This window comes from Canis aureus, chromosome 26 (assembly GCF_053574225.1).
Source record: "Canis aureus isolate CA01 chromosome 26, VMU_Caureus_v.1.0, whole genome shotgun sequence".
NCBI classification, from domain to species: domain Eukaryota; kingdom Metazoa; phylum Chordata; class Mammalia; order Carnivora; family Canidae; genus Canis; species Canis aureus.
The window spans coordinates 45,728,169-45,751,201 of record NC_135636.1 but is presented as its reverse complement, the minus strand read 5'-3'; the positions used below and the strand labels follow the sequence as shown (position 1 = coordinate 45,751,201).

Genomic DNA, 23,033 nt, shown 5'->3' with positions numbered 1-23,033 from the left:
ATTCCACGGGAAGGGAAACTCCATGTAGATGAGATTTGTTCCTGATTTATTCACAGTTCTTTGACTAGTGCCTACAACAGGGCTTGACCTGTATTTGGCACTCAATAAATAACTGTAGAAGGGACTGTGAAATAGCAGGTGGTGCTAGGGAGAGGTAACTAGGAACTTGACCCCGGCCTCCTTGAAGAAGTTTTATTTAAATTGAGGTTTCACGGAGCCACTGTGAGGAAGGCAGTGCTCTGGCAGAGAAGGCAGGAAGAAGAGTCCCGGAAGAACTGCACAGAGAATGCTTTGAGGTTGGACGGAGTCAAGTGACCCAACACCCCAGGGACAGGGTGGCAGGAGGGGCAGCCCTCCTGAGGACCCAGGGATGAGCATGAGTGCCCCGAGATGAGGGCTTCATTCTGCGGAGCCACCACAGGCAAGGATGCCCAACTTTGGAAATGGTTTCCGCTCTTTGCCAATGACATTTCACATCAATACACTGTATTGGAAAAATACTAATGGGATTGCAATTATGAAAACCAAAATAGGGGCATCTGGGTCGCTCAGTGGTTGAGCGTCTGCCTTCGGCTCAGGTCCTGATCCTGGGATCCTGGGATCGAGTCCCGCATCATGTTCCCCGCAGGAAGCCTGCTTCTCCCTCTGCCTGTGTCCCTGCCTCTCTCTCTGTGTCTCTCATGCATGAATAAATAAAATCTTTTTTTTTTAAAAGAAAGAAAACCAAAATAAATGATCTCCTGGTGGATTGTATTAATAAGGAAATTTAAGATTAGAATGCCAGACGGTTCCACATTTCCCCACTTTCAAGATGTATGTTGTACACATGCGTGCGTGTGTGTGTGTGTGTGTGTGTGTGTCCCCTCGTGTTTAGAATTGTTGGACACAGTTACAAGCAGGATGTACCTCATACTCAACATGTGTATTTGTGGTACTCTTAAATCAATGTTACATTTCACAGTTACCATTACATATTTGAAAGAATAGCGTACTTAGACAAACATAAGGCAAATCATAAGAGCTGCAGCAACGTATCTAAAGGCAAAGACATGGGCTTTTTCTTTGAGGAGTTTACAGTTTGCTTGGCTAAACAAGATCCATGTACGTGAACAGGTTCAAGACTCACATCATGCTACGATGAGCCACACTGGTCAGAAGAGCAGCAGATAAAGCAAAGTATAGTTGGGCAAAGGGGTGGGTGTCGATGTTACGTCGTAACAAAGAATATCAGGAAGCCAAAAACTGGGGAGACACCAATCGGAAGCACCTTGCAGAAGAGGCACAAAACTGGGAGCAAAACATTGCAGAATGTTGACATTCTTTTGTCTGTGAAAGTGAGGTGAACAGAGTACGACCCCTCTCCCACTCGTGGCTACAGCATGCCAGACACCATGGTAAGAAAATGCACAGAAAGACCACACGAAGTAAACAAGAGGCTTAACCGCATGGTATCTGGTGGCTCCATCTTTAAGAAAAATCTGGGGAAGGGTCTGTTAGGAGCTTATACAACAGGGCCTCTCTACAGGGGCGCACCTGACATGAGCGATATCGTATGGCCAGATCACCCTTGGCTGTGGGAACTGCCCTCTGTGTTGTAGGATGTTTAGCAGCATCTCTGGTGTCCACCCATTGGCTGCCAATAGAATCCCCTCATTGTGACAACTAAAAATGTCCCCAGACATTGGTAAATATCCCCAAGGTGGCAAAATGTCCCCAGCTGAGAACCACTAAAATAGACCAAAAACAAAGGGGTTGAGGGAGCACCTAACTTCTGCGTTAGCAGTACAACGGCTGTACATGCAAGGCAGCTTGTGGGTTCAGGGGAGCTGTGGCTGCACCACCGATGGTTTCCAGGTTGAGGGAGAGCTCATTCCACACCTGTGGTCTGCAGGGGCTTGCCTGTTCCAATCACTGGCGCCACTGCCTGGTGATCTCAGCTTGAGACAAGGAGGCAGTTGGCTCTGCAGGAGCCGTGCGTGTGTGTGTGTGTGTGTGTGTGTGTGTGTGTGTGTGTTGGCTGGAGACCGGGCAATCTAAGCTGCCTGCTAATGTCATGACTCTCTCGTCCTTTCCTGAGACCAGTGGGGTGAGAAATAGAAATCAGTGCAGGACACTGCAGGATGCGTCACTGTTGCCACTTAGGCTGCTGGGCGCGGGGCTGCTCTGGGGAATGTCTGTCCTCCTTGGACAACTTGCGCTTGTTTGTCAAATCTTTGTGCCGCCTATTTAATAATTTTCAAAATCAACTCAGGTTTCTTCTCCCTTAAACAAATGTATTGTCAACGAGCCACCAAATCAAAAATCATAAGGCGGTAGGCTCCGCCATAAATTGAAGGCAGATGCGAAAATAAATGCAATGAAAACAAAATTCGTCATTGAACTCTGTCTAGGTCCTCTGGTCAAAGACCCGAACGGCACATTTGCTCACTTGTTAGTAACACAGGTAAATTAGAAGGTGTTACAAGATGTGTTCTAGATGTACCAGCACCCCATCGAAATGTTTTTTCTATACTTTTAACCTAAAGGATCGAAAAGGTAATTGAGAAGAAAAAGACCATATCACTGTGAGAATCACATTCATTTACTGTTATGCCTCCGCCACTAAAATCATCCCACAGCTGAGGAAATGGGGGTGTGCATCCCGGAGCCCTACCCTAGGTGATGTGGGAAAGAAGTGGGGAAGATAGAAGTCTCATCCAGATCCCTCATATGCTGGAATCACCGTCAAGTATCCTGACGTCTCGAAGTTTCCACGGCCTCATATCCCAAATGTGAGCAATAAGATCCCCCAAACCTCTTAGGGTGGTGGGAAATGGTGTTTTATCTTTAGCAAAGGATCTTGCAACAAGGTAAGCCCCGAACTGGGATTTGTGGTTGTTATTTTAACCCTTTAAAATGTCAAAGCCAATGAGGACGTGATCCTCAGGGAAAACTTCAGGAGGGAAAACCGCATTTTGGGGATGGAAGGAAACGTGGGTGACCACATCCTGTGACATCGGGGAAGTGGGCAAAAGATGCCTGGGGGTGGGAAGTGTGTGGCTGGGGATGAGAGTCTACGTGTGAGGCTCACCTGCTATGAAAACAGACGAATACAAACCTCCTCTTTGAGAATGGAAATACGAATTCGGGAATAGGATTGTCCCTTTAAGAAAAGAAGCAGCTTTCATTAAATAAAAACTACAATGCAGATGACTGGGGGTTTTATTTCTCCAGCTCCAGTGACGTAGACTGTGCTTGTTCCCGAGTGTTAGTAACAACCTCAATAAAGCTCATCGGCCGAGTGAGCGAGGTGAAGATAGATAGGGTCCCAATTCAGAGGTCGCGTTGCCACATGCTGTCCTTTCTCCTGTGGCTTTACCATCGGTGTCCCCAGGCTTCCTACCAGTTCCCTTAAGTGTGCACATTATCACATTTTATTGTTTTTCTTTTTTCTTTTTTTAATTTTTATGTATTTATGATAGTTACAGAGAGAGAGAGAGGCAGAGACACAGGCAGAGGGAGAAGCAGGCTCCATGCACCGGGAGCCCGACATGGGATTCGATCACGGGTCTCCAGGATCACGCCCTGAGCCAAAGGCAGGTGCTAAACCGCTGCACCACCCAGGGATCCCCATTATCACATTTTACATTCAAATTCTCACGCCACGTATATGGACTTGAGAGTCCATGAAAACGAGACAAACCTATCCAAAGTCATACCCCATGGCTAGTGGTAGAGACAGTGGTAGTTCGTTAATTATATGTGTTCTTAATCACGTGACACGTGAAGTCAAAGAAACATCCCTTTTCCCCCCTTTGGCTTCCGCAATGCTATGCCCTGACCCAATCGAAGGGGGCATATGGCCCTCGCTCCTCCTGCTACATGTTTCCTCTACTGAAACATGCCCCAAACAAGTCTGATCGTCCCCACACCTGCCCCCTGGGGCATTTCCTCCACAGTTTTAGCGGCCCATAGAGGATCCTGACTCCTCTCTCCCTCTCTCCTGACCCACATCCAGCCAGTCAGTACATCCCTCTGGCGTTGTTAGCTTCGACGACATCAGTATCCCAACACGTAAGCCCATGTTCCTTGTTACCAACATCCTTGTGGCCACTCTTGTCCTCACTGTGAGCATATGAGACCCTCCTCCTAACTGGTTTTAGCCTAAGTGTCTAGTTAAAAAAATAATAATAATAAGTCAGACCATGTCACTTCTTTGCTTACCCCTTTCTATGTAGTAAAGACTTTAATCTTGTCCGAAAAACTCTTGTCTAGCCTTTGCGCTGGCAGTCACCTGGGAGGTAATCTGTGTTTGCCTGGGGTTCTTGGGTTGACAAACAGTAACGATGGGGTTTGGGGTGAGGCTTCGGGTCATGTGCTGCCGACTGACCTGGAGGCTGGGTTCAGCCGTGTGCATGATCAATGAATCAGCCGCACATGCATGTAATGGAACCCCGGTAAGAACTCTCAGCGGTGGCTGGGGGGCTTCCCTGGTCGGCAGTACTCTACGTGGACTGTCCGATGGTGATTGGAGGACGGTATGCTGTTCAGAGTCCACACGGAGAGGACACAGAAGCTCTATGCCTGGTACTTCTCTGGGCTCCACCCTCCCCGTGGCTGATGGGAGTTACTCTCTATCCTCTACTGTTATAGGCTTTAACCATGAGTTTCATAGATGTCAGTAAGCTCTGAATCATTCTAGCAAATTATTAAACCTTGGGTGGTTGTGGGGACCCCTCAATTTGCGATTGGTTTCAGATACATGGAAGGTTTTGGGGACCATTCTTTCAAACCTTGCAGTGACCTACCTCTCCCCACCACCCCCAGTACCTCCTTAGCTAAGACTGAAAACCACATGCTTTACAGTGCTCTTCAAGCCCCACACAGCCTGACCTGTTGCATCTCCACCTTTACATACATTGCTCCCTCCTCTTATTCTGCTCCAACCACCGCCAGCCACTTGGCTATTCTTTGCACACTCCACAGAAACCCCCCTCAGCATCTTTTCCCAACCTCCTTCTTCTGGCTGGAACGTTCTCACTGCGGTCCCGATCCCTCCTAGATCTTTTCTCAGGCATCTCTGACTTGGCAAAGCCAGTCCCATTCACCCTGTTTAAAATGGCACCCCCTCCATTGGCACTTTCTATCGAGTGACTTTATTTTTTGCTGTGGACTTATACAATCTAACATCTTTTTTACTTTTTAAAATGTCTGTTATTGTCTATACCCCCTTTCCTCTACGGGGTGAATTTCATAATGGTGGAACACTCGTATATTTTATTCACTGCTACATCCACAGGGCTTGGAACCACACCAGGCTCTAAGGGTGCACCCAACCAACATTTGATGCAAGAAAGAAGTGACTCATTTTTACTAGACCCTTCTAGGATGTGAGGTTCCATCACACATAAAGTGGTCACATACACTGGTGGATCATCGCTGCAGGAAGATGGCCGCACCATACACATGGCCAACAGGTACATGAAAATAGGTCCAGCATCGCTGATCATCAGGGAAATCTAAACAGCACGATATCACCTCACACCTGTTAGAATGGCTAATATGAAAAAGTGTAGAGATAATGAGTATCAGAGAACACGTGGAGAAAAGGAAACACTTGTGCACTGTTGGCGGGAATATAAATCAGTAGAGTCCTGTGGAAAACTGTAAGATGGTGCTTCAAAAAACTAAAAATAGAACTGCCATATGATCTAGTTATTCTACTTCTGGGCATATATTCAAAGAAAATGAAATCACTGTGTCACAGAGATATGTGCATCCCATGTTCTCCGCAGCATTATTTACAAGAGCCAAGACAAGGAAACAGCCAAGTGTCTCCCAATGGGTGAAATGCATAAAGAAACTGTGGCGTCTGTATATGTATATATACAATGTAATATTAACTATAAAAAAGAAGAAAATCCTGCTATTTGTAACAACATGGATGGACCTCCAGGGCATTATGTAAGTGCAATAAGTCAGAGAAAGACAAACACTGTATGCTCTCACTTGTGTGTGGAATATAAAAAAGCCAAACTCACAGAAGCAGACAGTAGCATGGTGGTTGCCAAGGGGGTGCGGTGGGGGGTAAGAGGAGCTGAGCACAGGGCATAAACTTCCAGTTACAGGGTACGTAAATTCTGGGGAGCTAATGTACAGCACTGTGACTACAGTGAGAAATACAGTATTGTACACTTGAAAGCTGTGAAGAGAGTAGATCTTAAATGTTCTCAGCCACACCCACAGAAGGCAATAATTACGTGAGGTGGTGAGGGTGCTGACTAGTAACGCTGTGGCGGTGATCACCTCGGAATGTACACATACACTCTAAATGTAAACAACGTTCTATGTCAATGCTACCTCAAGAAAGCTAGAAAAATAAATAAAATTCAAAATACACAGAAAAGTTTTCCTTAAAAAGGATGGCCACAAGACAGGATGTACGGATGAGATGTTCTTCCCAAAGGTCATGAGGAAGTCATCCTTTCCTTTAGGGATTTCATGGGCTACAATCACAACAAGGAGGTGGAAGGGACCCGGCCAAGAGTCTTACGTATGATGTGGCCTTGCCTTGTCGTGTTCACACCCCCACACCCAGCACAGACCTCCTGAAGATGATTACTAAAAAGCTTACTCCATGGACTCTCACTTCTATTTCCCACCCGCCTCTATTAATGGGGTATTTATAATACACGTGCATCACCTTTATAACTACAATTACTTTTGAGAGAGTACCAATGGGGAATAAACGGCCACATAAATGGCACAAATGTAGTTTGTATTTTTTTGCAAAAGAAAAGAATCACACTTCTCAGCAAGCCCGCATGTGGGATCCAGCACGTGTTTACGCCAATTTGCCTACTCAACATGGCAGGAAGAACGGAGTACAATTTGCTTTCGATCCTTTAATTAGAACGGGTGTGTGTTCCCTAAATATTTAGGAATGAGGAATTACAAAGCAGCTTAGAATCAAGAAGAGAAACAGAGACTATTCAACGATTTATATTAGAATTGTGGTCCTATGCACTCATCAATTGCAGGGGGAAACAATTTTCTTCTCCACCGATAAATTATTTCACCAATTACTTGTTTTCAGAGTGATGTAGACCAGATATGAGTAATTTCTTTTCCAAGGCTGCTAGGATGTCTTGAATCCAAAAAAAAAAAAAAAAACTTTTCATGAATTTGTGCACTCCATTTAAGAAAAATAATTTGTACATGCAATGTCAATTTTCACATATACTTGGCATACCTAAAAGTTTCTTTTAAATGATGTCAAAAGCACAATAGAGGCTCTCTCTGGCTGGTAAAGAGAAGCACTCATGTGTGGTAATTATTCAGTACATCCTGCCAAATGTCACCTGAGCTTCTTTCACTCCTGCAGGTGCTAAACCCAGGGTATTAATTTGAATCAGTCAGGAGGTAAGACAGCGCCTGCCACTGGAGCATGCTAACTCAGCAGCCAGCTATAAAATTAACACTGGTACTTACTGGACACCTGCCACCTTTCTTTAAACAATAACATTTCAAGAATGGTTCCAAGGGAGATGTTGACACAGTCAGAACCTCATGTCGGTTGGATCTTCCCATAAAAAAAATCAGAGCCCCTTCCAGCCTGATGTATTTTATTGAAGTTTCAGGACTTCGAAGGGGGAAAGAAACAAACAAAATACCAGAAAAATTTCAAACAGAAGAGGCAATGTGTCTCTTGGCCCACCAAATAACCTAACTGTTGTCTCCAGGGGCAAGGGGTGGCAATTAATCGTGTAATTGCACTTCATTAGAAAGCTTCTATTCCAACTCTGGATTTATTCAAGGAAAAAAAGAGCACATATGATCTGATTTGCTTATGTTGCTAAGAGAGAGGGGGAGAAACAAGGCCTAGAAGACTCTAATGACCTATGATCACGATACTGCTGTCCAGGAGGGACGAAGCATCCTGGCTCCATGTGCCTGTTCTCCAAAGTAAAAAAACAAATAGGAGGTTCCAGTAACTGGGAAAATTCATACATTAGCACACATATGAATGGTTTTAGGGAACTCTGGTGATATAAGAACGCCTTCTCTTCCCTAGCTGTACATGTTAATGAAGAGCTAGGCTCACCTAGTGGAATATGACATTTAGTTGCCCTAGATATCTACAGGGTCTGGAAGTAAGAAGACCTGAGTGTGGCTCCTAAATCCACCATTTATTAGTCTAATGCCTCTGGCCCAGTCATCCAGGTCTCTAAGTTTCGTTTTAAGATGAGAATGATAATATTCCCTACTTTATATGATCGGTGAATGGCTTAAATGAGACAGCGTGTGTAAAATGCTTAGCATAGTGACCTTCATGTAATAATGGCTCTATAAATACCAGTGATTATTTTCAATGCTGGTATGCCTGCCGGAACAGAGTTTTTCAACTGGATAATTGGACCAGAAACATATTTGTTGTGGGGTATTGTTCTGCACAGTGTATGTTTAGCAGCATCTCTGGCCCCTCTATCCACTAGACGCCAATGGCCCCTTTGTCCAATTGTGACAATCAAAAATGTCTCAAGACGTTGTCAAATGTCCCCTGGGACAACCACATCCCTGGTTGAGAACCACTGTTCTGCATCTCAGCACCATTATGGGTGATATTGCTAATTACAGTCCAACAGCTGCTTTGCCCTATTTGCTTTGAGCAATCATTAAGCGCTGTATTGGACACATTTTGTTAGATTTTCTTTTGTTTTAAACCTTACATCTACCCCTCTTCTGATGGCATCAGTACCCCCTTTCCTGCTTTGGGAGAACCATCCCATTGTATCTGTACCCTGTGTACTTCGTATCAAGTTCTCAGTATAGGACTTGACATCTAGTGAATGTAATGCTCAACAAATGGTAGGAATTTCTCCCTCTTCTATTGGCTGATGGTGTGAGAAGATACCCAAGGTCTTGGAAGCCACTGCATGGAGCCAGGGCAAAGCCATTCTAGAAGAAACAGGACTGAGAGATTTAGACTCTGAATCAAGTCAAAACTGACACCATCCCAACCTCCTGGACTTTTGGTTAGGTGAGCCAATGAATTTCTTTCTTGTTGTGTCAGTTGGCTTGATACACCTGTCTACTACATGCCAGGCATTATGCCACGTATTTGGGTATGCACCTTATCTAATCTCCATGGCAATCTCGTGAGGTACATAGTATACTGTACCCATTCTACAGGTGGCCAGCGGAGCTCAGACAGTTAGTTAGGTCATTCACTTAAGGTCCACATCCAGTATGGGGTAGAGCTGCAATCTCATTTCATTTCCTCCAATTCTCATCCAGTTTATTACACGTGTCAGTCTTGGTGGGGCCACTGAGCAGAAATAACCCTCAGTCCCAACTCGAACAAAGGCTGAAGGTGAGCAGAACTCTGTCCAAAGTCTCTGGGGAGACTCCTTGCATTCTGGAGGACAAGACTGCAAAATCTTTGCAGATGCATGTTGGATACGTGAAAACTATTTGCCTAGAGAGACTCAACTCCTCTCCATTTATCGACACGAAACAAGGAGAAAATTATATTAGTTAATATGAAACTGGTTTGTTTTGAACACATCCAAAAATAGCCAAGGAAAAAATTATCTTCAGTAATAAACCAAGGCAGATATGAAACCTTCATGCTTGGGGGAACACAAATGATCTTATTATCTTGAACACCCTGATGGTGACTATAAGAATTCATCTTTATTTGAGTTTCAGGCAAAATATAAAATAGTAATGTTACCTTGTGTTTAACACTGTCTGTATCCTGCAAACTCAAGTCCTGCTCCAAAAGTAATCATAAAATATCAAAGACACTACTGAGGAGCTGCCCAGCACCCTTCCAGGTCATCTGCCTGCATCGTGGCTGTTATCCACAACAATTCTGCAAAGAGGTTATTACTTGGATAAACTTACGAGGAAGGCTAAACCCTTTGTTCAAGGTCAACACTAATAATGAACAGAAATGAGAAACTCTTGACTCCTGAGCCAGTGCTTCGTCCACCACATCATGCTGTTTGAGAAATGAACAAGATCCTGAGGACACATTCCCAATACTTTCCCTTCTGATGACTCACTCTCAAGTTTGCCCCACAAAGCATGACCACTGAGGAAGAATAGGATTCAGAAGTATAAGTGTTCTAAGTCCCTGCAATATTTGACACACAACACTGTGTGGTATGGGTTGCAGGTATTCTAATCATCTAGTAGCTAGAGATCTTGGACAAAATACCCTAAAGATCGGACCATAAAGAGACCAAAGTCATAGAACAAAATGCTTTCATTTTCCAAGTCAGTCAGTACTTTAGGGTTTTTGGTCAAAGGCCATTGGTATATTTCTGAAGTGTATGTCTCCAATATATCCATAATTTTCATCCACCATTTCTTTTACCTGAGTTACTTCATTTATCTCCCCATATGTATGTACATCTGCCAACTCCATCCCATTGTCCACAAAATGTAAACAAGATTATGCCCCACGCCCTGCCAACACACACACACACACACACACACACACACACACATGCACCTGCTTAAAAATCTCTATGGTTTCCTATCACACTTAGGAGAAATATCAGTCTTTAAAATGATCTTCTGGATCCTTAGCAGTCCACTAGATTAATAAGAATAAATTAAACTTTTGCAAGATATGAGTAACATTAAAACCTGAAAGATAACGTCAAAAAAGTTTAACATTAGTCATGAGATACTAAAAAAGTTTACTAAGGTTTTAGCTTTCAAAAATTCTGATAAAAGACATACTCTTCCTATTACTATTCCTATAAATCCAAGGAATAATTGAAAAATTTTAATGTTTGAATAAAAGCTATCCAAAATAGGCCCCAAACATCCTGATCAATGCAGAATTCCACTGTGCATTGATTTGATACACAAGTGGAAGATGAGATGAGGTATACAGTCGATAGAAAAGTCTATTTCTATCATGAAATATTTTTCATACATAGGTTTCACTGGTAACGATTAATACATAAATAATTCCTGAGAACCAAACAGGGAAATATACCCACTTTCCCAAACAAAATCTGATCTTTCTACAGAGACTTTCCCCTAAGGATAATAAACAAGTAATTCTGACAAAAGAACACTGCTCTGAAGATTACAGTTTTATTTCCTAATGTGAGGACCTTTGCCGTCTCTGGAAGATTCACAGACTCATTTATAGCATTTCAATTTCCAGGTACTTATAACAGAATGGGAAAGAGCTGTTTGGGAAAGAAGAGCTTAAAAACCTTCTAGGAAAAAAAAAACCTTCTAGGATAGTTGTAGGAGAATCAAATTGATCATATTTCTGAAAAGCAAAGCTTAAATAATTGGGCTTTGCTTATAACAGAATGAGCAGATTAAGTTGAGCAGAGCATTATCGTCATATATTCACACAAATTAGGATCTTAGGTGTTTGGAACTTCTGTCTTTACTCTCCTTATATCAAGTATTGTATTGCTGTTGGGAAGAACCATCCAGTTTTACAAACGAACAAAAAATTTTTCAAAGTCACAAGCTGACTGCTTTCAACTTTAATGTAAATGTCAGACCATTTTACAGAGGGATTTGTATTTCTTAAAATTTAGTAATTTAAAATTCTAAAATATAAAATTAATCTGCGATGTTTAAAAAGACAAAAGAGCCCAAATTCTGAGGGGGAGAAAAGTGAATTCCTGATCAGATGAATCTCTTTGTAGCTAATGATCAACCCAGATATTATTAGCACCATCTTCTCTTTCCAAAATTGACTTCTGAAAGGAAAAAAGGAAAGCCCTAGAAATGCTTATTGGGTATTGATTGCAATAAGCCAGTTCTAGAATCAACCTCCTGGAGTTAGCACTATTCATCACACCATGGATGGAACTCAGTCAATGGAGCCTTCAGAAACGAATGGCCCCTCATCCTGATAATGTACCACAGTAAGCCAACAAAGAAACATAAGCAGAATAACAATATGGATATTTTCCAAAACCCAAGAAGTTGGCTTGTGTTCAGCATGACCCAGTAAATGGTACATTTTCAGCATTTTTACCTAATTCAACTGCAGTTTGTGGAATGGAATCAAACTGTGCAATGAAAATTCATATCACATTCATGAAACATCAGAATCCTCCACAGGAAATAAAGCCATATTGAATATATGACTACTTTATAATACACCTAGCACTGTAGGGTCATAGCTCTACAATAGTTGCAGAAGCGCGCTTCAGGGTGGATCTCATAAACAAACCTGGGGAAAGAAAAAAAAAAGTAGAGGAACAGTCATACAACTCACCTCCCTGCCTCAAAAGTGAACCAAGCAGCATCTCGCCCGTACCGCCGCAGGGCACTTAGCGGCCAAGAGATGAGTTTGACTCTGGGATTCTGGACGTCCCAAAGACAGATGTGCTCATATGTAATCTGCAAGGCACATTCGCCATGTACATCTAAGTTAGGGGATGGCATCAAATACACATTGAATCTCTCTGGGAGAAAAACAAAAGGTTAGTCTAAAATCCCGGGAATAAAACATCAAAGACATTGTAGGAATAAAGAGGCATTTCAAAATAATTCTAGCCCATATTCTAGGTTTAGGTTGAATATTCTGGAAGATAAACCTTTCTCATAAATTCACAGTCTCAGAAAATGATTTTTTAAATGAAGACCATGTCAAGTAACATAATAATGACACAGTCTGGCTGTCAACACACACTAAACACTATTTACATGAGCAAAGACCATTTTTAGAATTTTTAAATTTGCATAATAAAAAAATTTGTATGCCAATAAAAGACTAAAGCAGTGAAACCATTAAAAACAATTTTTTTCCTGCCAAGTACATATTAATTACACCCACATTTTTGTGTTCACAAAAGATGCAGGTGCAAAATAATTGTCACACGATTTAATGATATTAGAGTTTTATTGATCAACTCATAATTTTCATAACTAAATGAATAAAACTATATCCCAAATCATTTAAATAAAACTCCATACCAATTACCATGCACTTAACTGACCACCGGTTTGGGAAAAATCCAATGAATGTATTTGAACTAGTTTTAACAAGAACTCTCCTCAGCCAATTACAAATATCCATTTGCTTATTTGGATGACTGTTAAAATTTAACCGAGATTACTCTAAATAAACAACTTGGCTTATTACTGCAACCAAATGTTCATCCCCACAGATTCAGTCATGATATTTGTTACATTTCTTGAAAATTCATTAATTTAGGAAATTAGGAGTCAAAACCTCTAAGCGAAACATGAAGAAAAATATTACTAACAGCAAATACATTTTCACCTATCCACCATTATGGTAGATTGCCTACATCTGACAAATAGTGTGGCACCAATCATATTAGTGGTATTCTAAATTAATTGTTTTATAATAAGGAAGTCATTAGAATTCTTGTAGATTTTAGCTGAGTTTAGTAAGTAGGAGTGTCATGATTGGATGATTTCATGGATCTATTTTTTCCAATTTTCTAAAGTTATTTCAAACTCCCAATAACTCATTATTTGCTGCCTTCTAGCAACTATTATTTTAAAAGTATATTCTAACGGAGTAACAGTTCTCTCGGGGGAATTCTGGAACAAGTCAGATAGACAGTCATCATTAAGTGAGAAGTAACAGAGAAATCGATAATGACCAATTTATTCATGTAGAAATTCTTCTACAACTCTACTTCACTCAAGAATCACAACGGTAACAGTGGTAAGAGCAATTGGTTTTGTTGCAATTACTTGAAGTCATGCAAGTTAATATTGTAAAATGCCTTCAAAGACATAGTTGAGTTTTGTAATGATCCCTACTAGTTATGGACCAGGGATATTCTTATTCCTATTTGACAGAAGAGGAAATCGAGGCACAGATGGTACAGTAGAGGGAACGCCTAGGCACAGCCCATTCTTGGATTCCATTTGCAGCACCATCAGGATACAGCTTCACAAATATAAATTTGTGAAAAATAGGTGCTGGTCTGAGCACTCCAGATTTAAAGAAAAGCAAAACCTAACATATTTTCCTCCTTGTTTGGCTTCATATGCATCCATCCATGAGGCACTACAGGTGCATCTTCTCCGCCCGGAGCATGCTGATTTAGTGAACCATACGAGGGAGAACCCAGGGCTTGGGTGTTATGACCCTGGAAAATGGCTTGGCTTCTCCGCACCTCAGCTTCCCAGTCTACAAAGAGACTTTTCTAAATTAGCCAAGCACTTGTAAGTCTCAGTCAATAACACCTCCATGGAGATGGATTATGGCAGATATGGTGCATCCAAAATAGTCCCAGACTGTAAATGTGTCATGAAGACAGAGTTCCAAGTGAAAGCAAGGGCGTTTTTTACTAACTGGAGAGTGCACCCATGACGAGGGTCAGTACAACTCCACATGTGCCATGTTTGTAATCAAGCCAGGGGACCCATGGCCTTTTTGTTGTGTTCCATCCTCACGGGTGAAGTCAATAGGTTACAACAGAGCAGGACTCCGGGATCCAATCCGCCCTGTCACAAGGCTTCGTTATTTAGAAACAAAGAAATAATCCCTCACTCCCAGACTCACACTGTAAACCAACACTGAGTTTTGCTGAAATGTTCATGGGGGTTTTGGTCATTATTACCTAAACTGATTTATGCCCAGGTTGAGTGTTGAGCTCAAGGAGTTGGCTCACGTGTTTCAGTTAAAAAAAAAAAAAAAAATGGACAGAATTAGGTGGGCTTAAACCTGAGAATACATTCATGAAGTGTGGATTCTACTAAAAACATCGGAAAGCTTTTAGTGCAATACTTTCAGCGAAAAATGCAAGACAAAAAACAAACAAACAAACCCCCCATATCCATTATGTGGTCAAATCAGGATATTATGAGGATAGGTCCAGGAATATAGTCTGGTATCAAACACTAGCTGTAGGAATTGGAGCAAGGGCTATAGCTTTTCTGAGCTTCAGCCTCCTCATCTGTAAAACGCAGGAAAGTGTCATGGGGCTGCCAGGCAAATGACTTAATTAATTGCATTTAATGTATTAAAGGACTTAATGCATCTGCCACAGAAACCAGCACATAGCAGGTTCCCCCAGGTTTCTAGATGATATTATTAATATAGAAACCTTCATATTTGTGCCTCGAAAACACATTAAGAAATACACTGAAATAGTAACACAGGATTTAGGTCAAATAAAGGTTCTTTTAACTTCTCTCTTTATACCATTTTTTTTTTTTGTAATTTCAAAAATTCCACATAGGGAAGACGTCTTATGGTGGGACATAAACAGTGTTAAAGAGAGCGAAGGAGAGAATTTTCTTTACATACCACTCTGTTCTCTCTCAACCCCAGTAGCCAGTAAGTCAGGCTCTCCGAGGCTGATGTCATTGATCCGCGTGCCCACACACTCCATCTGGAGCACTTTGCACCATTCATCCGCCTCAAGATCTGTGGAAACGTCCGAAAGATTAACGCACATGCCCAGCACCTGCTTTGAGCACAAAAAGCAAAAGCCCTCCCTACCTCCGACGAACCTGATTCACAAGCAAAGGTCTTGGAGGTATCATCATTGAAATAAATCCCGATGGCGTGTTTCTTGGTGCTCTTTGGCAACCGAGCTACGTTCTTCACATTGTTGAGCTCTGTAACCTGCAAAAGCAAACCATTGCCAGTCCGATCACACTCCCAGAGTGAGCGCGCCCAGTCACCACCCCCACACCAGTCACCACCCCCACTCCCACTCCGGTGGAAGGCACCCCGCAGGTGAACACCACTTGGCAAAAAAGGGTGTTTTTGAAAGCTGTGAATTCTTTCAGTGTTATCCTTAAGACACAGCAAGGGAGGGGAACGAATTACCTCCCTTTTTCAGTTTTTCTGAAACATAGTAAGTGGCACGAGCTGAAAACTTCATAGAGAGAGAAAACTCATTTTAGGGTTTTTCTCTCCCCAGAGTCTACCTAATGAATAATTCTCGGATCGGTATCCTTGTCCCAGTGGAGACTTTCAAATACTCCAACCCCTGGGGGGACTCCCAGTGAAGGTATCCTCCACTCATCCATCCCAAGGAAGGAAGGGAATGGAGGCCCGGTTTCATAAGGGAAGGGAATGGAGGCCCAGTGAATCATCTCACTCTCTGATATTCAAGAATGGAGTGTCAGAAGTCCCCAAAACACCCCTCCACTTGGGGTTCAAGTCACATATTCCAAAACAGACAAGTGGGTTTTCCCATTCTGTCTTACTCTTGGTTTCTCAATGGTTTACAGGGCCTCCGTTTTAGAGCCTGCATGGCACCCTCCATGGCATCACTTTTTCTTATGGTTAGGGAAAGCCTTGCCCATTAGACCTCTTCTCTCTCCTTCCTCTCTCCCACAGTCTCTTGGTCCCTGTTATAAACACTCAAAATGTTAACACATTTATAAACCACCCCCCTCCCGCTAAGGGTACTGGTTTATTGTGTTTCCAAAATGGCTGTCCCTCCCTCAGTTACATCCAGATCCCCTGCTGCATTCCAGGGTTGTGATCACTGGCTGCGCGATAGAAGGCATCCATGGCTTCAGGGTATTTACAAGATAAATAACACACATTAACAAGTTTAACCTCCCCTTCCTATCGCTCTTTGGGGTTTTTATAAAAGAATGTATCTCCCATCGGTCTTTGCCTTCAGAGCTCATCTTATTCTAGATTCAAGGAATGCCTGGCTCAGGAAGCCGGGGAGGAGAGAAGTCAATATCCTCCACCTATACCCTAACCTGATTATTTTATTCCCCTACTTCTTAACTTCCACTGGCTCTTTTTATAATATAAAGGCAAATTTCTTGGCATAAAATATCTTGACAGTTGCTACTGACCAAATGTTTGTGGCTCCCCAAATTTACATGTTGAAATCCTACCCCTCAAGGTGACAGTATTAAGAGGTGGGACCTTTGAGGGGCACCTGGTGGCTCAGTTGCTTAAGCATCTATGTTTGCCCCAGGTCAGAATCCCAGGGTCCTGGAATCCAGCCCCGCATCAAGCTCAGCCAGGAGTCTGCTTCTCTCTCTGCCTCTGCCTCCCCACTGGCTTGTGCTCTCTCTTGTGCACTCATTCTCTCTCTCTCTCTCAAATAAATAAATAAATAAATAAATAAATAAATAAATAAATAAAATCTTAAAAAAAAAAAAAAGAGGTGGGACCTTTGGTGGGTGATAGGTCTTGAGGGTGAAGCCCTACTGAACAGGATTAGTGTCCTTATAAAAAAGACCCCAGAGAGTTCCTCATGCCTTCTGCCATGTGAGAAGATGCCTTCTATGAACCAGAAAGCAAGGTCTCAGACACTGAATCTGCCAATGCCTTGACCATGGATTTCCCACGTAGATTCTAGAACTATGAGAATTCTATTTCTGTGGTTTATAAGCTACCCAGTGTATGGTATTTTTTTATGGCAGCCCAAATACCTAAGACATCAGTGTTCCCCCCAAAAGCTGGCTAAATAAAGCACTACCTACCTTAGCAGGAAGCTTTAGTAGCTCGACACCACCAACATTATTCTCCAGCTACTCCAAATCCCCCCGAGTTTACCAGATAGAACAGTTTATTTTTTGAAGATTTCATTTATGTATTTATTTTAGAGAGAGGAAGAGTACAAGCAGGGGAAGGGGCAAAAGGAGAGAAAGAATCTCAAGCAGACTCTGTGCTAAGTGCGGAACCTGACACAGGGCTCGATCTCACGACCCTGAGATGGTGACCTGAGCGGAAATCAAGAGTCAGATGCTTAACTGGCTGAGCCACTCAGGCACCCCACAACTGTTTATTTTTTATGTATGTATTTTTGTGCTAATACCCCAATACAAGCACTACTAGCCACAACTACTTATTAGTCTTTCTACTTCCATCGTAACCTCATTAATTCACTGTAAACGCAGCATCCAGACGATCTTTCCACACACAAGTCTGATACCAGCATTTCTGTGCATAAAACAGAACACTTCAGTGACTTCTCTTTGCACCTAGGATAAGCAGCCAAGCCCTTAGAGTGACCATCGAGGCCCTCTGTGGTCTTTCCTGTAGCTACCTTGCCAGCCTCCTCTCTGATACCTTCCCCATGTGTCTCAAGTTCCAGCCACAATGGCTTTTGTTCAAGCCTCAGAAGGCACCATGATTCTCCTGGCATGCTTTCCTTATTTCACTTGCACCCACCGACGGGTCTTAGTTTAAATCTCAGTTACCTGCAGAGCCCTACTCGACACCCCCATCCCTCCACCTAATCAGAGTCTCCAGGCTCTGTCTTCCAGTGACATCTTTGCCCTCACGGCCCTGTAATGGGTATTATGGCCTACAGTTTAGAGCCTGTCTTGCCTTGAGAATGGAAGTTCCCTAGGTTTTTGCTCACCACTGTGTCCCCTGAATCTAAGACAGAACCCGTCACCTTGGGGGAACCCACTGTATATATGTGGATTGATGAACAAAAGACCAAACACACCCACAAATTTACTTGCACGGTGCTTCTTCAAGGTGAATGTCTCTTTCTCCAGAAAAATTTTACTTTTCCTGCAAGGCCAACTTCCTCTGGGAAACTTGCCCTGACTTCAGTGTGAATTACTCATTATCACCTTCTCTCTGTTCCCAGGTATGCGGTATGAAGCTTTGTTCTATTATCTGTTATTGTAATTAATCCATCGATCTCTCCAGCACCCAGCTAGACGTGAGTCTCCTATCAATGACTTACTGATGGTCTGAATCAATGACAGACAATCATCTGAGAATCAACATTTATTGAGTCTGCACCGTATACCACACACTGTGCTTGGACTACTTTTACATAATATGTCAAACTTGATCTTCATAAACACCCTGCGAGATAGATATTATTGCCAGCTATTTTCCAGTTGAAGAAGCTGTGGATGAGAAAGGTCAAAGTCATGTGTGCAAGGTCACAGCTAAAAAATGGCAGCACCAAGTTCTGAATGAGGCAAACTGCCCCCAACGCCAGTGCTCTTCGCCCATCCAAAATACCAAGGACCGACTCTAAATACTTTCAGCACAGAGAATCTTTAGCCCAGAAAGTCATCTCCATCTCATATTCGAGGACTTCTTCTTTTTCACTGGTGTGTACACTGGGGGTAGGGAGGAGCTGGTGGGGGTGCTGAAGTAGGGCATGAGTGCCTCAGGCTTTATTCTGACCCTCTACTGAGCCATTATGTAAGAGTAGTCTACTCTAACCTAAGGCACAGCACCGACTTTGAAATATGTCATTTCACTGCACATCCATTAAAGGTATAGAGGAAGGAATGTCACCTGAAAGGGTCAGGAAATGTAGGGAGAATTGCATGAGTCAGAGCACAATTACCCGTTTTGGAAATTGGTTTAGATAATAAGCAACCCAGCACCCTCGGCCCGGGGGAGGTAAGTGTTCAGGGCAGGCAGGATTATGTTTTTATGTGTCAAAGGACAATCAGGTTCTAACACAACAGTTTCTGCCCCCCAGTTCAGAACTACATCTCAATGAGCATGTGCTTGCACACATACCCCCCCCCCCCAACCAGCCACATTCACACCCTCTTTCTTTCAAAAGAACTGCAATCTATGCCAATCCATAATAGAGCCTTCCTCAAAATACGTGCTAAAGTGAAAATTATGAGAACATTTGCAAATATATTTATATCACTTAAAAACCTGTATAAGACATATTTATTTCCACCATCGCTCCATTTTGTAAATGAGAAAAGCAAAAACAGAACATATTTTTTCATATTCCTTTTACAAAGACATCATTTGCCCCTGAAGAATCACTTTTGAAGCAAATGTAGATTTTGATAAGGTCTCAGGTTCTTGTGTAATATGGATGATATTTTAAACGGGGGCTAGTAAGTGTATCTCATCACCAACACTGACTGTATTGGAGCCTCAATATGACCTCAGAGAAGATGAGCATTCAGGACCATGCGCAGGCAATATCTGCAGGTCACCTTCTGTTTGAACTTCTTGTCTTTTTCTTATGTCTCAGATCAGAAGTTATTTTGTACCAAGTTCAAAACTTTTTAGGAAAACTCCATTCTGAGCCTCTGTAGTCAGAGATTTCATTTTTCTTTCACAGTGTAAGAGAAAAGACACACCCTAAGCTCTATACGAATTTTGCCATTTTTGTGTAGAGATTCACAAGTAAAATGCAAAAGCTTCTTCAAGGTGTAACAGCATCAAGGGAGGAGTGACTTAAACACAATTGTAGGAGAGTTACATTCCCTCTTCAGGAATCTTCCTTGAGGGGGTGCCTGGGTGGCTCAGTGGGTTAAGTGTCTGCCTTCAGCTCAGGTTATGATCCCAGGGTCCTGGGATCGAGCCCCACACATTGGGCTTCCTGCTCATCAGGGAGTTTGCTTCTCCCTCTGTGCTTTCTCTCTCTCTCTCAAATAAATAAATAAAATCTTTAAAAAAAAAAAGAATCTTCCTTGAATCTATTCATTCATCAATTTTTCAACTCATTGCTTATTCATATTTAAAAGGAGGAAACAAACAGAGAACCATTTTACCAGGGAGGGATAAGGAAGTGCTATGAAGACAAAGCTGTGAAAAAGGATTTAGTGTGAGCTCAGGAGAATTCTGCTATTTTACATAAGGGGGCAAGGAGGTCCTTTCAGAGAAGGAAGCATTTGAGCAAAGGCTCATAAGATCTGAAAAGGTGAATCATGAATAACTGGGCCCAGCCATTCCAGGCACAGGTAACAGAAAATGCAGTCTCTGAGGTAGGAATTTACTTGTTTGGCAAGGACACAAGTTTGGTAATAGGTTTTAACATTTGACCTCCTGCCCTTGACATCTGCCCTCAAGGATAAGCCTCCTCTGCAGTCCCCTCTCTCCCCCAGGCATCACCCTGTCCACCTTCCTCATAAGGCTCTGCAGCTCATGCAATGCCAGTGGACCTAAGGAAGTCAATATCTCTAAGCTCTTTCATTTTTTCTTTTTTATTTCAATCTGGCCAAGACTTGTTTTCCGGAGCTCCTTGAACATCTTTATGATGGTCATCTCAAATTCTTTCTCAAGTAATTCATAGACTTCCATTTCTTTAGGGTCACTTTCTAAATATTTATTTTGTTACTTTGATTGAGCTGTTTCCTGTTCCTTCATGTCCCTTGTAAGTTTATGTTGGGATCCACAGATTTGACAAAACATTCACCTCTCTCAGAATTTATGGACTGGTTTTGTACAAGGAAAGAACCAAACAGCCTTGAGCAGAAGAATACAATAACTGAATTGAAAATTCATTAGCAAGGTTTGGAACAGATTTGATCAAGCAGAAGAAAGAATCAGAAAACTTGAAGATCAGTTCTTTGAAATTCTCCAGGCAGAGGAAAACAATGCATGAACAAGAGAACTATGTGTTTGGGATCAGAATGTGATCTCAGTACTCAGTTACCTGAACTGACACCCTGTATATCTTAACAAAGCACGGGCTTAATTCATTATTGGGATTTATATATTACTTTGAGAGCCATGCTAATTATTAGATCATCATAAGCTAAATCCAAAAAGTATACTTTATTTCAACTGAAGCTAAACTACAATTTTAAATATAAAATATTAGGGACACCTAGGTGGTTCACTGGTTGAGCATCTACCTTTGGCTCAGGTCGTCATCCCAGGGTCCTGGGATCAAGTCCTGCATCAGGCTCCCCACAGGGAGCCTGCTTCTCCCTCTGCCTGTGTCTCTGCCTCTCTCTGTGTCTCTCATGAATAAATAAATAAAATCTTTAAAATAAATAAATAATAAAATGTTAAAACATCATATTCAAAACAGAAATAGTTTTATTAAATCACCATGGCAAACATAGTTTATTCCCATTTCTATAAGAAAAAAAATTTAAATATGCATGCTTGCCCACATATATATTCTTCTACATATTTGTAGTGAGGAAGACTAAGGGTCTGGGTAGTCTTCTGTGTTTGTCTCTTTGTATTGTTGGGTTTTTTACTATATGCATCCAAATTAGAAAGGAAGAAGTAAAATTATCTCTGTTTGCAGATGACATCATCTTAACATGTAGAAAATGCTAAAGATCTGTCTCTCACACAAATGCACAAACACCTGTTAGAACTAGTGAATTAATTCAGTAGAGCTGCAGGATACAAAAGGAATGAACAAAAATCACTTGTGTTTCTATATACTGACAGTGAACAATCTCAAAAGAAAATTAAGAAAAAAAACCCTGAGTACAAGAACACTAAAAAGAGTAAAATACTTAACAATAAATGAAACCAAGGAAGAAAAAAATTTATGCACTGGAAACTACAAAACAATGTTGAAGAAAGTTAAATAAGGTACAAATAAATGGGAAGACATCCCTCATTCATGCACTGAAAGACTTAATATTGTTAACAAGTCCACATTTGGGGCGCCTGGGTGGCTCAACTGGTTAATCATCCAACTCTTGATCTTGGCTCAGGTTATGATCTCAGCATTGTGAGATGGAGCCCAGGGTCAGGTTCTAAGCTCAGTGTGGAGTCTGCTAGAGATTCTCTCTCCCTCTGCCCTTCCCTACCTCCCTGCTCATGCACACTCTTTCTCTAAAATAAACAAACAAGCAAATAAATAAATCTTTAAAAAAATAAAATAAGATAAAATGTTTATACTACCTCAGTTATCTACAGAGTCAATGTAACCTCTTTCAAAATCCTGATGCACTATTTGCAGATAGAAAAAGGCCATCCTATAATTTGTATGGAATCCCAAAGGACCCTGAACATGTAGTCAAATGATCTTGAGAAGGAATGAAACTGAAGGCCTCACACTTACTAACTTCAAAATATATTACAAAGGTACAGTAATCAAAACTGGATAGTACTAGCACAAAGACAGACGTACAGACCCATGGAATAAAATAAAGGACTCAGAAATAAACTGTTGCCAAGAAAACACGATGGGGAAAGGAGAGTTTCTTCAACAAATGGTGTTGGGTACCTGGATATCCACTTGCGGAAGTATGCAGGTGGACCCTCATCTTGCACAAAAATCAACTTAAAATTGATTGAAGACTTAAATGCATGTCTTATAAGTATAAACTTCAAAAGAAAATACAGCAGAAAAAAAGTTGCATTAACATTGGCCTGGCAAAGATTTATT

The 23,033-nt window shown here is 41.8% G+C and overlaps 1 protein-coding gene across 2 annotated transcripts in view; it reads right to left on the bottom strand.

The window, feature by feature from the left end:
• Positions 1-23,033, bottom strand: part of DOK5 (docking protein 5) — a 152,288-nt gene that overhangs the window by 36,986 nt on the left and 92,269 nt on the right. For both annotated transcript variants that reach the window (XM_077873631.1, XM_077873630.1), the window contains exons 3-5: positions 15,475-15,589; positions 15,269-15,388; positions 12,251-12,440 (exon numbers count right to left, since the gene is read on the bottom strand). In XM_077873631.1, coding sequence (XP_077729757.1) covers positions 12,251-12,440; positions 15,269-15,388; positions 15,475-15,589 — 425 coding nt within the window. The remainder of the gene's footprint in view (positions 1-12,250; positions 12,441-15,268; positions 15,389-15,474; positions 15,590-23,033) is intronic.